At 33.8% G+C, this 18,513-nt stretch overlaps 1 protein-coding gene across 1 annotated transcript in view; it reads left to right on the plus strand.

Moving 5' to 3' along the window:
• Nucleotides 1-18,513, plus strand: part of Ero1L (endoplasmic reticulum oxidoreductin-1-like protein) — a 99,599-nt gene that overhangs the window by 5,773 nt on the left and 75,313 nt on the right. Inside the window, exons 5-6 of the mRNA XM_035357313.2 lie at nucleotides 12,031-12,107; nucleotides 14,189-14,262. Of these exons, the coding sequence (XP_035213204.1) occupies nucleotides 12,031-12,107; nucleotides 14,189-14,262 (151 nt within the window). The remainder of the gene's footprint in view (nucleotides 1-12,030; nucleotides 12,108-14,188; nucleotides 14,263-18,513) is intronic.

An 18,513-nucleotide genomic window follows, 5' to 3' on the forward strand; every position in this document is an offset into this window, starting at 1 on the left:
TGTGAATTTCTTGATTTGCAAAAATGATTCTATTGTTTTTTTTTTTTTTTTTTTTTTTTAAGAGCATCACAATCAAAGTGTTTCAAAAAATCTGAAATTTATTCAGTTTAGGAAAGTGCTTGAAATAAATCTGTTATGCAAAAGTGTGAAAAGAGGAAAAGCGTATTTAGTCCCTTTAAAATTTATGTTTACTGTGAAAAAAAAAAGGGGAGGGGGAGAGAGTTTTATATCTCCCATTCTACTAGGCCGATTGACGAAATTCAAATTACATTTTTCATGTCTTGAAAGTGCGACTTAAGATATATATTAGATTTATATATAGCATCATTCTAACATAGGTGTTTTGACAGAAAATTGGACTTTGAATTCAAAATGACATGCTATTTTTTTTCCATATTTTGATTCTATGACTCAAATTATGCCAGACTACCCAAGTTTTATAAAAACACACAAGTAGTTTTTAAAAAATAGGCTTTCAAAATTTTAGCTCCTCAATGTTAATTAAATTTGGTATATAATTATTAATATCTCATTTTTATTAAACTTTTTTTATTCTTCTTTTCACATTTCAAAATTTAGGTTCATTCCAAATAAAATTCACCCATTTTTTATGATTAAATTTTAAAATTTGTAATTTTAAATAATTTTTATAAATTTTTTGAAAAACATTTTGAATTGTAACCTATAAAATTTTTACCATCATCTTAAAGTAGGTGTAGTTCTAAGCACACCTGCAAAAAATTAGACTTTTTATTCAAATTTTTCTAAGATATACATGAATTAACATATTTGCGTGGTTTGAAATTTGGCATTTTTTTTTAATGATAAATAACGCCAAATGTGATTTATGGATTTTGTTACAGTGAATTGCCACAGCTATTTTTGACATTAAATTTCACATAAAGTTTTACGGAGAATTAATTATATGAAATTTTTCCCTCAATGATGCATAATAAATATTTATGGTACTATTCGGTTTCGAGGGCCGTAAAAAATCGCCAAACTATTGTTGATGCCAGTGCTGCCAAAAGTAATTGCGGCAACCCTAACAGTAAACAACTATTTAAATATTGATGTTTTAATTTAGATGAAAGTTTAATTTCATATAATATTTCTCTACCAAGTTATCACTAAAGCATAATATCATCTCGTTGGCTGTTCAAACATAATTTTCTATAATGAATGATGCCTTTTCTTTGAAAACATTTTCAATAAAGGGCAGAATCGCCCGCTTATTTCTTTGCCGCCTTTTTACAAGGGTAAAAACAATTGGAATTTGGTCAATTTTCTTTTACTTTTTAAGTGGCAATAGGTCGATGTGTACATAGATAAAGTCAAGTGTGTGCGCAGTGCCATTTTTGTGCAATTCTGGGATTTTTTTTAAGTGAAAATAAGTCGATGTATACATGGCTACCGAGTATGTGTAATTCTTAAAAACATGTCAAGCAGTGGGCGATTCTGCACTTTACCCAAAATTCTATCGCAGACTTTTCATCATAGGAAATTCCCAAATTGTTAAATCAATTGGATATCAAAAAAGGAATTAAAAATTAAACTGGTTTTTCAATGGCGTCTTAAGAAATATAGAACTATATAAACTTACACAATCTGAAATCAGCGCGTATGCGAGATTTGGCACGCTGTTAAATGGACGTGTTTGCTAGATTTGGTGCTTTCCCGCATACATTTTCGCTGCAATTTTTTTACGGCCCTCGAAACTGAATAGTACCAAATTAAATCATACTATATGAAAAGTTATTTTTTCAAATTATAGATGATATTATTCAAATTTTTTACTTTAAAAAAATTTCTTTCTTTTTTCTCTTTTTTTAAAAAATATTAGTAAGAGCAAATTTTTACCTTCACTGTGTTATCGTCTGCTACTTTTCTCTAACTTCATTTAAATTTAATTGTCTAAAGCTGAGAAAAGTTCGTTTGATGTTTTTTTCACAATGTTTTTAAGCAAACAGGTTGACAGTTTGTGTTATGTCTCAGCTTTAAAAAAATATACATAAATATAAATTTTTACATTAATCCTCTTAGGAAAACTATTTTAAGTAGTAATTATCTCTTTTGTTGTAGATTATATAAAAAAATCTTCTTTAATATAGAAATTTTTAGGCTTAAAAACTCTAAATAATATGTTTAAGATTTTTGCACCCAGTATAAGACTTGGGTCACTCGGTGGTACAGGATAAGTGCTGCTGGAGTGATTTCTTTCTCATTTAACAAAAATCTTTTAAATATTTATCTTTTGGACTTTGCTTTAAACTTTATATATGGTTAAAATGTCTAGAACCTGTCTTAGCTGAAACACATTTAATGCAACTGATATTTAAAAAAAAAAAAAAAAAAAAAATATCTCCAGAATGTAAAATTTATGGAAGTGTAACAATCTACAAATCTTAATTTTCTTGTGTCAGCACTGAAAACAAATGCAGAAGGAAAGAAGGAAATTGGAGAGGAGCAAAAATTTATAAGGGAAGCTACTTCAAGGAAGTTGGGTATTCAAAGAGAACACACTTAGACGTGTACACCAGCAAATAGCAGCAATTGAGTTTGTGCTAACGGAAAAGGCAAAAACAATATCACTGCAGATTAAAGTGAAAAGTGACTGGTTTTCGACTATATGGTTGTATAAATTTAAATTACATCATATTGTATCATAAACGGAGCACCGCATGATTTCTCAGGAGAATTATTTGAAGATTCAGTAATTTATCCAGTGACCTATATGGATGTCATCTAAAGACGTTTGCCCTCTTGATGAAACCAGTCTTTCCTTTCATCTCATCCCTTCAAAATGCCTAGCCTCTAAAGGCTGATAAAGGTTCTGACCAAATACAGTCAAAAGTCTTTAATATGGACGTCCATAATCCGGAGTGATCTATAATCCGGACCTCAAAGCTACAAACTTTCTGCGGATGCGCAAACGCATTACGCATGCTCATAAAACCTTCACGCATGAGCATAATACATTTACGCATGCGCGTTTAATGTATAACGGACAGTATAAGTTAAGCTAAAATTATCTAATTATTTATTTCAGTTAATGTTGCAGATTGCATTGTTCCTTAATCTTCTAATTGGATCTGGCTTATTATTTTTTGCAGACTGTTAGAGCAATTTTATAAAAGTAAGCTTGAACTTTCGATTATGTCAAAAAGAATTTCCGATTCTGGAGTTGCCAAAGGATCTACAAAGCGAAAACATGTTTCAGTGTCCATCAAACAAAAAGTGGAACTGCTGCAAAAAATGGATAAAAGCATGTCCTTCGTTTCTCTAACCATTCTGAAATCTGTTTATCAATTTCATGCTGCTCTGCAGGGGGGGGGGACGTCACGGCGAGCAATGAACTGAAAGTTGACTTGTCAGCACTATCCTTATCTTCAGGGCAGATGTTTTTATTTTATTCAGCATATAATTCCTTAGTAAATGTAGTATTTCATCTCGATGTACTCCGTCTTTGATATGATTTAAATCAAATTCCTCGTCGTTATAAATATCACGAATACACATCAAATAGTTTTCTGGTTGCAATTTGTAATGTCGACTATGCGTAATGTATGCTTTATGCATGCGCGCGTTGAAAGAAATGTTTAATAAAGTAAACAAATAAATATTAAGCTTTTTTTTGGTAAATTTTGATACCCTTTAGATCATAATTGCACTTTCTTTCATAAATTACGGTTTCATATTTTTAATTTTATAATTTCTGCATGCTATCTTATCAGATTCAAACCGATGATCTATAATCTGGAAAAACCGATAATCCGGAATCGCCAAAGTCCCGACGAGTCTGGATTAAAGACTTTTGACTGTACTGATGAAATGGATTTATTCAGATTATAAGGTTACGGCAAAGCCAAGCTATCTGCGTAAAAGAAGGGATGCCCTTGTGAAGAACTTTCTAAGCAAAACCAGCTTGTATACACATTACACATGAGAAAAACCATGAAAACACCCATGCAACCATCTCGTTCTCTGGGATTCGAACCCCGGAGCGAACTACCAGTATTCAGTGATTTTACCGCTCAACCCTTTGTGGGCCCCTTTGAAATGGAAGGTGATAAATGTATTTAAAATTAATGTCAGAAATACCAAGATGTTTCAAAACGTTGGATGCTTTTTAATATACTTGCAGAATGCCTGAAAATGAAAAGCAAGCGATTAAGAAGAAAAAAATAATTTTTTTTGCATAAAATTTAGTATTTTTTAATTTAAATTTTTTATAATTTTATAGTATTTGATTCATGTGATTTCAAAAATAAAATATTTGACTAAAATATGAATAACATTAAATAGAGGACGATAAATTTGTGTAAAGCAATGGGTAGAATGATGAAACCTATTAACCCTTTGCGGCACAGTATGTCTGGTCTAGACACACCTAAAAATTTCCTTCTGTACGCACAGAAAAATTGAATGAAAAAGGATTTATAGGTTACTCTGAACCTTCTTTATTTTTAGTAGATGGCAGCTCAACACAAACCAGTCCATATACTTTAGCCATGTTTAGTTTTTTAAGACCCTCATTTTTCAAAGAAATCTTCCAGATTTTTTTTAGGATATAAAAGGAATTGTTTGAAAAGAAATTTCTATGTTATTTTCTATGTTATTTCTATATTATTATTGTGCATATTCTATACATATTATGCATATTTGATTGATCTAAAATGGTTGACAACGATGCTGCTTCACAGTTGACACGAGTGGCAGTTAAGCACTTTTTGTCGCCGAGACCCATCATTATGGTTTATTCAGTTGGATGCGCAGTTTAAATTGAGTTGCATTACTGCTGACAAAACTCAATTTTATGCAGTGATCGTCACGTTAGAATCAGAAGTACTGCAATCAGCTCATGAAATAATTTTGAATCCATCGGCGACAGACAAATACAAATCTTTAAAAAAAAAAATTAATTTCTGTTTATAAAGAATCTGAAACAGTTCAAATCAAGCAGTTGTTGCACGATTTACAGTTGGGTGATATGGTGCCTTCTCAATTGCTGTCTAAAATGTCAGACATAGCCGTCAGTAACCTAACGGATAACATTCTTAAAATATTATGGATGAATAGACTCCCATCTAACATGCAAGCCATTTTAGTGGTCAGTCGCGAGCCACTTAAAAATCTTTCTGAAATCGCTGATAAAATTCACGAGCTGGCCATTCTAGCGCAAATACATGCCGTGCAGGCTTCTGGTCCAGGTATCGTGGCATTACAGGCTCAAATTGATGGTTTGTCCAAACAGGTTGCTCAGTTATTAGCCATCCAAGCTGAACCTTTTCATCGCAACTGCTGCACATCACGTAGTCGAAATACACGTGGTAGCCCATTGAGGAAACGTTATGAAAGGCCTCCTCCAAGTATTTGTTTTTACCACCACAAATTTGGAAACAAGGCAAACAAATGCCGCCTACCCTGTCGTTATAATGACCAGGGAAATGAGAAGGGCCGTCGCTCGAAGTCGTGAACGACAGCAGCCGGAATTTTGCACGTCTTTTTGTTATTGATAAGAATTTGGGTTTAAAGTTTCTTGTAGACACCGGGGCTGATGTTTCTGTCATTCCACCACATTTTCACGAAAAAAAGTGCCTTAACTTTATGCAGCAAATGGAACTCCTATTCAAACTTTTGGTGAACGCCCGATATCTGTTGATTTAGGATTGCGCCGCAACTTCCATTGGCCATTCATTATTGCTTCTGTTTCATGTCCTATTATTGGTGCTGACGTTTTACAAAAATTTTCGACCCATAGCAACCAAAAACAAAATAATTTTTTTTCTATTCTATTGTTATTATTATTAACGATCTGTCTCAATTTTTGTACTACCATAATAAAAATTGTTCTATCATAGCGTGTTAACTGTGCTTTACTGTATTTTTTTTAATATGTGCAGTTTTCAAATGCATTGTAGTCTGGGTCACAAAGTATTTTTCCGAAAGAAACGCAATTCGAATAAATAAAATCAAGTTCTGGAAAATTTATATTAATATATTTAAAATGCACAGTTTGAATTAGTAGAAAATTTTAAAACAATTATTTGAAAAGAAAATGCAACAGAAAATATTAAAATAAAAGTCTAAATATTCAAAAGTTATATAAAATAATAACTATGACTAAAAAATATAGTATAAAGAAAACTATTTGAAAAAAAAAATAATAAAAGATGCACCTTTTATTTAAACTACGCAGTTCGAATAAATAAATAGAAATTTTTAACACAGTTATTTGAAAGAAACCATGTAACTTAAACAATTAAAATGAAATTAAAAAAAAAGTATTTAAAATAATAACAAAAATATAATACAAAGAACATTATTTGAAAGAAAGAACGTTGTGACTTTTGCCCCTTTCATGCACAAGGTAAAAAGGAAAAGCAAAGTGGATTGCCATATATTAAGGAGTTTGCCAAGTGAACTATTCTTGATGCAAACTGAAAAAAAGTGCCAACATAAATTGTTGAATTCCTCTGTAAATTTTGCACCAAATTTTACAAAATTTAATATTTAGGCATAATTTGAGTCATAATCGAAATATGTAAAAAATTGGTATGTTATTTCAGAAAAAGTCCGATTTTGTGTCAAAATACCTATGTTAGAATTGTGCTATATATAAATCTATTATATATATCGTAAGATGCGCTTTCAAGACCTGAAAAAATTCAATTTGAATTTTGTCAATCGGCCTAGTAGAATGGGAGATGTAAAACTGTCCCCACCTTTTTTTGCGCAATGTACATGAAGTTGATTTTCTTCATGCATAATGTAAACATGAGTTAGTTTTTCATAAGAAATTTTTTTCAAGAGACGTTTCTAAGGTGTTAGTTATGCTATTGCTAGTCATTGATTAGATCAAGTAGGATAGTGTCATAATTTTTTGTCCTCATCCATGTTTTTAGTATAATTTAAGGGTTCAGTAAGTTCTGAAGTGATAATTTTATTATTTTCCTGGTAATCAGATATAACTAAGGGATCATATTGACTTTACAGAATTTTTGATGATGATTATTTATAATTGCTTGTCATTTGTTGTGTTTAAAATGAACAAAAAAAAAAAAAAAGGCTGCCATACTTTACTTATTAAAATTAGGAAATTTAGCCATTATGCCTGCTATCTTAAAGTAAATAGGAAAATCAGGTATTATATCTATGATATTAAAATTTGTGAGAAGAGTGCAAAGTCTGGTACTTGCGTATTAATGCCACCACAGCAGAAGTTGCGCTGATGTGCCAATAAAGAGCAATCCTGTTGTTCATACGCAGTTAATCTTTTGGATTCCTTTTGGCCTTGCTTGCTGATTTTTGATGCCATTTTTTAGTGCTACGAAAATGCGTCTTTGGGATTTGCCAAAGACAGAAAAAGATGCAATTTTATTTTTTTAGGAGCGAAATATGTTACCAAAAAAATGAAAATGTACAAATTCGCATGATATGAAACTTTATTTTGTAAATGTACGTTTTGGAAATGTAATTTAAGACAGTGTGATCAGAAAGTGGGACTTAGAAAAGACATCTTGTTTGAACGAAACAGAATTCCATTTTGTTCAGCTTTGAGATTCATATACTGCTTGTGCAAGGAGTTGATGTCGATTAAATTTTGTGAAAAGCAACTTTATTTATCGGATAAAACTTTTATAAATTGGAACAATTACATGTGTGAATTACGTGTCTTGGATATGGAGAATAAACCAAACAAGACGGTAGGTGGACCAGATTCTCTACCCTTTTTAATAAAATTATTGAAAACATTCCAGATGGTAGCACAGTTTATTCTGACAGTTGGAAAGGTTACCAAACGAATAGAAAAATCCCTACATGCTAAATACAATTTTATTGATCCTGATACAGGAGTTCATACATAAACAGTTGTGAGAATGTGGGGCAGTGCTAAATGGAGGAACAAGAGACATAGGGGGACAGCGAGACATCATTTAGAATCTTATTTAGCAGAGATCATAGGTCGACAGTATCAGGTCAAAGAAAATAGAGTCTGTTTTGAATCTGTTAAACTCTATATAGGCCTATTTTCCACCAAAATCCGATTGACTACTTTGATTCTAAATAAATTTAATTTGATTTGTCACAAACATTTTAGGGGTAGATTGTGTGCACTTAAAAACCGCCAAATCTGCAGCTGCGGTGGTGTTAATATGTAAATATGAATAACTTCTGCTGAATAGATATGATTTGTTCAAAGATTGTCAAAATATTCAGTATAATTAGTAAAACTGCCCAAAGTATATTTAAAGATCTCTCATCTGCTAATTATACCAAATATCTGACATAATTTTTTAATCTGTTTGAAAAAAATTTAATTCCTTTCAAGGATAAAACATTAGACAGCAAAAAAAGATAGCTTAAGATTTTTAATAATAAGCTGATAATTATATAATATATATGTAAGATACAACAAAATACGCTGCTTTAAATATAATTGGCGACCTCAAAATTAACTATTCTAGATTTGGTGCTCTTGCTGTAAATTCATCTTTTCTCCCAAGTTTAAGATCCTTCCATGTTATGTAACAATCAAAAATTAACCAATCGCAGATTAACTGTACTTATACATCAGACTAAGTGTAAATATGCTTGACACAATAAACTATGCCATTTCATTCCTTTCTCCAGGTGCTACTCTGCTATCCTCACTTTGCTTTGCAGATGCCTAAGTGTTACTTTTAAAATCACTGCACATAAAAATTATCATATTGAAATATGATTGGATAAATTTCTTGTCAACAAAATTGACCTGATGTGAATTATAAATGGAATAAAATTATATTTTGAAATTGCTACATCTGGAAGTTTGTGGTTTATGCATCCATCTATCTAACTATGTAGACTTCAAGCTGCAGGACATCAAAATAGCCTTTCTCAGCCATGATTTCATAAGATGATTCCTCATGCACATTAAATCAACACATATACACTAAAGAGCCAAAACATTATGACCAGCCCTGCATTTTGCAATGAATGAGCCTGGATAACGTGGAAGGCACATGATCGGGTGGAAGTGGTATTTAACTGCTGCTGGAGAGTCTGAAGAATCATTCTTTCACTTACTTCTGTGTGTGATGGGAAAGGCTTTGGATCTAAGCAACTTTGATAGAGGGCAGATTGTAATGGCTTGAAGGCTCGGAACAAGTATTTCCGAAACTGCAAGACTCGTAGGTTGTTCGCGATCTAAAGTTGTTAGTACGTATGAAAAGTGGATGAATGACGGTGAAACCAGCAGTAGACGACATGGTGTTGGACGTCCACACGCTATCAAAGAAAAAGGTCGTTGGAGACTCTCTCGCATGGTGAAGCAAAACCGGAGCCAGACAGTGGCTCAGGTGACAACCAAATACAATGCAGGGCCAAGTAGAAAAGGATCGAAGAACACTGTTCAGCAGACACTGTTGGATATGGGGCTACGCAGCAAACGTCTCACTCGTGTGCCTTTGCTGACCAAGCATCATCGCCAACTGCGCCTGCATTGGGCCTGGGAACATCGCGACTGGTCCATGGATCAGTGGGAGAGAGTTGCCTGGTCAGATGAATCACAGTTTGTCATTCATCACGCCGATGGCCGTGTCAGGATAGGCGGTCTTCCAGGCGAACAGTTGTTCCCTCAATGCACAATAGGTCATACACAGGCCAGTGGTGGCGGTATTATGCTTTGGGGGACGTTATCTTGAGCGTCTCTGGGACTTGTGGTTGTGGTAGAGCAGACCATGAATGCTACAGGGTATCTGAACATCATTGCGGACCAGTTGCACCCTGACATGGCCTCTGTTTTTCCAGCTAGAAATGGAATGTTCCAACAGGACAACGTCCCGTGTCACAAGGCTACAATTGTGTTGGCGTGGTTCCAGGAACAAGATGCTGATTTCCAGTTAATGTCCTGGCCGCCTAACTCACCGGATCTCAATCTGATAGAACACATTTGGGATGTCATGGGACGGCAGCTCAGAGGTCAAAGACCACCAATTCAAAATATCTCGGATTTGAGTGACCGTTGCTACAACATCTGGTACAGTCTATCTCCGGCCATCTATCAAGGACTTATGGCACCCATGCCAAGGCGGGTTGAAGCTGTGTTGCGCGCCAAAGGTGGCCCAACTCGTTATTGACAGGTGGTCATAATGTTTTGATTCTTAAGTGTATATATGTAGGAGGTAGGATTCAAAAGTTCCCGGACTGAGTCTATAATGTAAAAAATATTATGAATTAAATTGCAGAAACACATCTTCCTTCAAAATAAGACCCTTGTGCAACGATACACTTTTGCCAGCACTTGTAAAGTTCATCAAAGCATGTCTGCAATCCATTTTTGGGCATGTCCTTTAATTCAGCTTTTGATGCCTATTTAACTTCATCAGAAGATTGAAATCAGTGATCCTGCAAGCATCTTGCCAGTTCAGGAAATAGGAAGAAATCACAGGGTACGGGATCAGGTGAGTAAGGAGGATGAGGCAAAACAGTTGTTTTCATTTCTGCATGAAAGTCATTGATGAGTAGGGATTGGTAAGCACGAGCATTGTCATGCAACACTACCCATGACTGCTCGGCCCACATTTTTGGTCTCCTCTTCCAGATTGATTCGTGCAAATGACGCAGGATTTTGACATAGAGCTTTTTGTTTGCAGTGCATCCTTCAGGGATAAATTCCAGATGCACAGTGTCCTGGATATCGAAGAATAGCTGTAGCATGACCTTTCCTTTAGAGCAATCTTGGCAGAATTTCTGTTTCTGTGGAGATTGTGGTGATTTCCACATTGCCAATGCTCTCTTGGTTTGCGGGTCGTTCAAAAAACAACATTTCTTATATCCCGTAACAATTCTGCTGAGTAGGAAAGGATCTTTGTCAACAGCTAAGAGTAAGTCTCCTGCCACTTCCATTCGAATTCCCTTTTGGTCTACTTTTAACGTGCAAGGAACGATGTGTTGACATACCCTATGCATGTTAAGATCCTTCATCAGTATCCGCTGACATGTGGCTTCTTGATATCCCAACTGATTCTGCTATTTCGCAAATTGTTTGCCAATTGTCTGCCTGTTCGCACGTACTGCCGCAGACACCGTTTTGATACTTTCATTGGCACATGAAGTCACGGGATGACCACAGTGTCCCTCGTCTTCTGCACTTTCCCTGCCTTCTCTGAAATAATATGCTGTTCAAATCTTGCATTCTCGATAACGTTTCACTCCCGTACCATGCTTCAACATTTCGAAGGCCTCCATAACACAGTTTCCCAAGCGAACACAAAATTTGATATTGATTCTATGCTCAACTGACACCATTTCTTTCTATTGCTGGTTACTAAATGCACCTGCCTACAAAAAATGCTGTTGCTACAAGCTTTCAAAAACGTAATTTGGGACAAACCACTTTTAGAAAAAGGAAGAAGGTGACACAAAAACGTTCGCTTAGTCACACTACTGAAAAAAAAAAAATTACATTATAGACTTTGTTTGGGAACTTTTGAATCCTACAACATATATAATTTAATGTAACATAATTTTTTGATTCAAAACTGAAGGGGAAGATTTTTATTTGCTGCTTTAGAATTTGAGATGTAAGGTAGAAGTTTTCACCCAGAATAAATTTAAAATTCTGTGCTTGTTGTGGCTATGATTACAAAATTTGTGCATCAAAAAAAGTACATGTCGCATGCATCAGCTAATAGTTAAAATTTTGCATTGGATAACTAAAGAATATTTTCTATTTAAATACAAGTGATACAGTTCTAGATGCTCATATTACAAAATATGTAGTAAAATTATGCACTCAGATTGAAATTTGTGTATGATAAATCATTTATATTATGGAGTAAAAGGTTAGTAAAATGTTAAGAGAATCAGATATTAAAAAAATTATCCTTAGCGTGTTTCTGTGAAGCTACTTTTTTAACAATAAAAATAATGTAATACTTATTTTTAGTTTTTTTATTAGCCTTTCTAAGCATGTATATGAGCTATTAATAGTACATTTTCGCAGAAAAAGTTTTGAAAAATAAATAAAATATTTTTTATATGTAGTACTCAAAAGAAGCACAAGAGCAAGATACATGTGATGAAAATCATGGAGGTCTTGGAGCTGTTAATGAAACTATTAGGTATTTAACTAATTTTTCTATAAACTGATGTCTGGGGAGTTATTCACATAAAAGCATTTTTCTGAATTCTCTATTAATGAAAAAGTATCTACATTTCCATATAGGCTTTTTATTTTCTTTGTTCTAAATATTTCTCAAAACTTGGCAGGGATAAAAAAAGTGTTCATATTGAGTTTTTATCTGGCATTTGATTTTATGGGTCATGATACACTATTTATTGCTACTAGTAAAAAAGCCTTATATTTTAAATCTAAAAGAATATATTTGTGTTATTTTTCATTGGGTGAAGATAAATTTGCATTAGTTGCTAAATTAGATATCGGTATGTACATTATTATTAGATGTATGTAGATAGTATACAGTCAAATACCGAAAATCTGCCAACTCCTGAAATCCGCATTGCCTCTCAAAATATAAATATTTAGTTTATAGGTTCGGGAAATCGCAACATGGAGTACAGAATATCGAAGAAAAAATACTTACTGGTTAATGACATCATATTTACCGAATAATAATGAGTCATAACAGAAATACCAAATTATTGAGATCATGATAAGATTTTTTTTCCCTCCAATCTGCATCGAGGTAAAAAAGCAGACAATTAACTCAACTCTTCTTTCAAGTTCACGCTTCATGTTGTTGTACTTTCTGAGCTTTGTCATTTAACAAAATTGTTTAGTGATGTCGTTTTTTTTTTTTTTTTTTTTTTTTTTTTTTTTTTTTTTTTTTTTTATCCAGATATTTTGTGGATAAATTAAGAATATTTTAAATTTCAGCGCTTTTTAATACAATGGCAGATAAGAAATGCACTCGGGATTTTACTGCTTGCAATGTTGAAAAATGTAAACATGTTGCATTGAAGGTAATGAAAAAAGTGGAAATTCTGCTAAAGAGGGAGGCAGGTGCTACTGCTTGGTTTATAGCAGAATCGTATGGAATTGCCACATGGACTGTGTATGATATACAGAACAATAAAGAAAAGCTGTTGAAATTTTATAGCAACAGTGATTCTAACACCAGAATCCGAAACCGGAAATCTTTACACGAGGCAAAATCGAAAAACCTCGATTGCTATTTTGTACGAGTGGTTCCTTTAGTGGCGGAGTGATGGGGTACCTATTTTAAGACTACTCCTGAGAGAAAAGAGAAAGCAGATTCATGCTGATTTAAAAATAGAGGAGTCTAATGTAAATGAACAATATAATATAATCAGTTTATATATGTAATAATAATTTAATGCATATAACTAATTATTGTATTAATGTATATAATAATTTAATTAAATGTAGCTAATACACCTTATTTATTTTGCACTTTTAGTATGAATGTTATCTTTTCTGAAATCCGCAAAATCCAAAAATCCGCACAACCTCTGGTCCAAGCGTTGCGGATTTCTGGACTTCTACTGTATTTATATAAAATACTGCTTTAGTCTCTAAAATATTCAAGCATTTTCATCAAAAGTTATTATAGTAGGTGGTGTTTTTTGTGCTAAATCTGTTATAGAACTAGTTCAAGAAAATCTGGTGTATCATTTCTAATAGGAGCTTATTAAGTCAGTGTTTGTATTTAGTGAAATTTTATTCATCCTTTGAAACAAAGTTTGTCATTCCATTTCAATAGAACTAACCTTATTTGATACGGCTTTTTAACATTACTATCAAATAATCACCATTTGATAACATAAATTTTCATTAAAATATTAAACAGTAATGAAATTGTAAGAAAAAAATTATTGTGTGTATATTTAGCTGAAATCTCATTAGCTATAAAGACAAAAATGAAAAGTTTGAGATTGAAAACTTATCAGTGTAGAGCCTGTAAATGTTAAAACTGAAATGAAAGGAAAATTTATCATAGTTACTGCTGAATGATGAACGAAATCTTGTTACAAAAAGTGTTATGGTTCTGTAAAAGTAATGTAAATAATCTTTGATTTGGTATTGAAAAAGGTACAAATCTTTACTTATTGCATAGATTTATATTACATTCTTAAATTTATAATAATTAGCAGGAGTATATCTAATATTTTTTTACATAATTTTTAAAGATCTTTAACATATCTTATAATTTTTCTGCAGTGATGAAAATTATGCAGGTTTCGAACGTTGGCAGAAACATGATGATTCTGTAGATACATTTTGTGAAATGGATGGTATGTATATAATTTTTTTTTTTTTGGTGATAAGATCTCTAGAGCTAATGTATATCAATTAAAACTTCAGTTTTAAATTAAAACCTATTTCCTTGATTGTCTGTGGTTATTTTGACATTTCAAATATCAAGTGTCATCAGAAGATTTCAAGATTCTGCTGGCTTTGATCAATGCATGCATAATAAAATCATGTGCGTGCTGTTAATGATGAACAAATACAACCCTCAGATCAGTAGCCATTACAGCAAATCTGTATTAGACAAGCTTGGAATGCTTCTGTAAGCATATGGCTATGAAGCAATAACTTGATTGAGTTGTTGTGGATGGCAGGATGTCATTAGATGTGATGGGAGCTCGGGGCAATTCTTTATGAGCAAAGTGTTGGAAAATGTTAAAGAAGTCGTATATCTTGTGCATCCATTAAGACCATTAAATTGACATTAAGAAAAGTGGCAGTATTTAGAAAAGAATGTTACATTCAGTTTTAAAATGCAATCACTTAAATTCATACCAAGGTTCTATACTCTTAAAGGGAAAGGGTATCATGCCAAATCTTACTAAATCTCCATCAACAGGCCCAGGATGATCTAATTTTTCATGCCATGAGTTGTAACTTGTGAACTAGTAACGAGAGTTATGTATATGGCAGCAATTCAGAAATCAAACAGTTGTGGCAGTTAAGAGTCCACTCTCTTCAAAACTGAAGAAAAGGAGAGTCAAGAGCATGATTAAAAGTATGCTTAACTTTTTTTTTTTTTTTTTTTTAGCAGCGATCAAGGAGTTATATATGATAAACTAATTCCTTCAAGATCAGAGTATTGATGCCAGATTTTATTATAGCTTTCTGAGGTGTATGAAAGATGACATTCAAAACATATAATATAAAGCTGTGGTAAGAATGCAGTAGAATACTTCATCATAACATATGAGGGTAAGGTGAAAAGTTCTCAGCCTGTTAATGAGACTTCAAATTTCAGTTTAAAAAAAAAAGTATTTTTCTACATAATCTTCCTTGACTTCAACACACTTGGTCCAGTGTTTCTTCAACATCAGTCAGTATTCCTTCCCGAAAGTGAGAGTCTGGAAGGATATGAAAATATTCATCTATAACCCTCTCAACTTCATGGGATTTTAAGCACTTCTCAGAAACAAATTTCTTCAATTTTGGAAACAGATGGAAGTATGAGGGTGGCAAATCAGGAGAATACGTGGGGAATGGCCGGGCAAATGGTACCCTGAATCCGCAGTTTGCCCATTGCCAACACACCCTTGTGCACAGGTGTGTTGTCCTTGTGAAAGATGATTTTTTTTCTTCTTCAAGCCAGGACCTTTCTTGCGAATTTTCGCATCCATCTGGTCAAGAAGGTTGGTGTAATATTCGCCTGTAATTGTTTTTCCTTTTGTAAGGTAATCAATTAATAGGACCCCTTTCATATCCCAAAACACACTAGCCATGACCTACCTTTCCAATACATTGACTTCGCTTTGTTTGGCGCTGAACCACCAGCTTCCATTCACTGCTTTGACTGTTGTTTTGTTTCTGGCGTGTAATGACAGATCTATGTCTCAGCCACGGTGACAGATTGGCACACAAAATTGGTAGGATTCCTGTTGAATCGGCCCAACGTTTGCGCATTTGCTTTTGATCGGCATTTAGCAATCGTAAGTGTTGGCTTTAGTTTTCCACATGTAAATTTTGCTAGAAGTTCAATCGGCGGTAAGCTAACGTGGTTGCCGCTGATTGGCCGATGACGTCAAGTTCGGCGGATTGGCCGAGTATTATATATATGTACGCCGGTATCAGCGAATGTTTTTTGTTCTCTTGTGTTATTATGAGTTAGCATAATGCTAGTTTACTTTCAATCAAATGATTTTAAATGTAAAGGCTACAGTGTTAGCTCTTTTATTTTAATTTACAGAATAAAGCATGGATTTTATATAGATTAGTCTTAGCTTTATTTAAGGGAAGCAAAATATGCTTTGCCTTTATCACCACTGCCAACAGGGTTATGGGCCCAGTGCCAACAGCTAATCGGTCATCCAGTTCAACTCAGCATTGAAGGAATGTAGATGAAGAGGGCCGTTATCCACGAAAAGAAGCTGACCTGTCTTAGAAGTTTGTCCAAGTTGTTGTGCTCCCACTTAATTGAAGATGTCATTACTACCTGAAGGTTTTGAGCTGTTAAACCATGACAACTGGGATTGATGGCAAGTCGACATGAAAAATGCTGTTACTGGATGGAAATTGTTGGAGCTTCATAGAGGACAAAAAAGAAGAATTAGATAAAAGTGCAACAAGGCGTGAAAAGCAGGATTTCACACTAAAAGAGAACAGAGCCTTCACTACATTATATTATGGAATTAAAGTTGAGTTCAGGCCGCTGATACAAGAATGTTCAAGTGGTAAAGAAGCATGGGAAGTTCTACAGAAGCAATTCGAACGCAAAACAAGAGCAAAAATAATTCAGTTACTGGATGCATTTTTTAGTATTAGATATACACCAAATGAAGAAATGGGATTGTTCATCGCGGCGATAAGAATGACTGCAAAGAAGTTGTCTGAAGCTGGTCACAACTTGGCAGATCTTTTTAAAGGATTTCAGGCAATAAGGAGATTACCCCAGGAATACTCCGGCATTGTACAGTTGATCTATAGGTGGAAGGACGAAGATTTTACGCTGGAAAGAATTGCTGAAGAACTGGTAAGGGAAGAAAGCCGACTTCGCCAGGTAAATGCCGATTTAGAAGACAGCAAGGTAAGCGTGTTTAATACTATTGATTCAAATGCAGGGAAAGATAAAGTTGAAAATAAAACTAAATCTAAGAAAAAGATGGGAAATATGAGAATAGGACCTTGTTTCAGATGTCATAAATTTGGGCACTTAATCGCTCAATGTAAAGAAAATGTAAGTAAAAATCAGAAGTTTAAAATAGACGATAAAAATGGACAGTTTAAAGATAAAGAATTAATGTTAGTAGAAAATTATGTAACAACTACAGATAAAGGAGGTAATGCAGATAAATTTAATTGGGTCGTAGATACTGCAGCTACAACACATTTCTGTAATAATAGAAATTTAATGACAACTTTCGAAGAAATAAACTATATACGTATGTCTTTATCTGTAGGAAATTGTGAAAGTAAAGTACTAGGAAAGGGTACCGTCAAATCTGCAGTAAAAGTAGGCAATCGAATAAATTGGATTGCGTTAGATAATGTGTTATATAATCCAAATCTAAGGAGAAATTTACTATCGGGAGCAAGGTTAGAAAAGGCAGGTGCTCATTTTGTGACTTGGATGTGGAGGATGTGGATATACTTTAATAATTGTGATAGATTATGCTATGCTAAACGATATGACAGACTTTATCACGTAAAACCATTTAGATATGCAACAGGTAAAAGGGAAGCTGGTTACGGTACAGAAATTGGAAGGTTAAAGTAGACGATGCAATGCTATGGCATCGGAGATTTAGCCACGTAAATTTTGATTATATTAAAAAACTAGTAAGAATCAAAGCGTGAAAGGGTTACCAGAAATTGGAAAACCAATGGAGAGGTGTGAATCGTGTATTATTGCTAAATCTAGTAAAATAACTTTTAAAACTGTTTTGAAGAGATCGGATAAACCATTGGAGTTGGTTTATTTAGACGTTTGTCGCCCACTACCAGTTCCATCTAAGGGTGGAAGTAAATATTTTCTTGCTATTGTAGATGACTATAGTAGATTAGTAACAGTGTATTGCATGAAAAATAAAAATGAATCGTTCTACAACTTTAAGAACTATCATAGGCAAATGGAAAGACTGACGAATAGAAAATTAATAAGTATACGCACCGATAACGGTGGGGAATTCTGTAACAGGCAATTCGAAGGGTACTTAGCCGAAAATGGAATTAGTGTTGAACGCACAAACGCGTACACCCCAGAAGAGAACGGTGTGTGTGAACGTTTTAACCGAACGGCATTAGACACAGTTAAAGCTATGCTTAGTGATGGTAAAATGGGAAAAGGATGGTGGGCAGAAGCTCTTGGCTGTTTCGTACATACGTGGAACAGAGTATGTCATAAAAGCAACCGAACCCCTTATGAAATGTTCCTAAATAGAAAACCCAGTGTTGTTTATTTTAATATATTTGGTTGTAAAGCCTATGTTGGCATGCAAAAACAGATTAGAAATAAATTACAAATGAGGTGCAAAGAAGAAGGAATCATGGTAGGTTATGCAAAGGAAACTAGGGGTTATAGG

The sequence above is a fragment of the Stegodyphus dumicola genome, chromosome 5 (assembly GCF_044657685.1).
Source record: "Stegodyphus dumicola isolate Sdum_Otavi_A_Nest chromosome 5, ASM4465768v1".
NCBI classification, from domain to species: Eukaryota; Metazoa; Arthropoda; class Arachnida; order Araneae; family Eresidae; genus Stegodyphus; species Stegodyphus dumicola.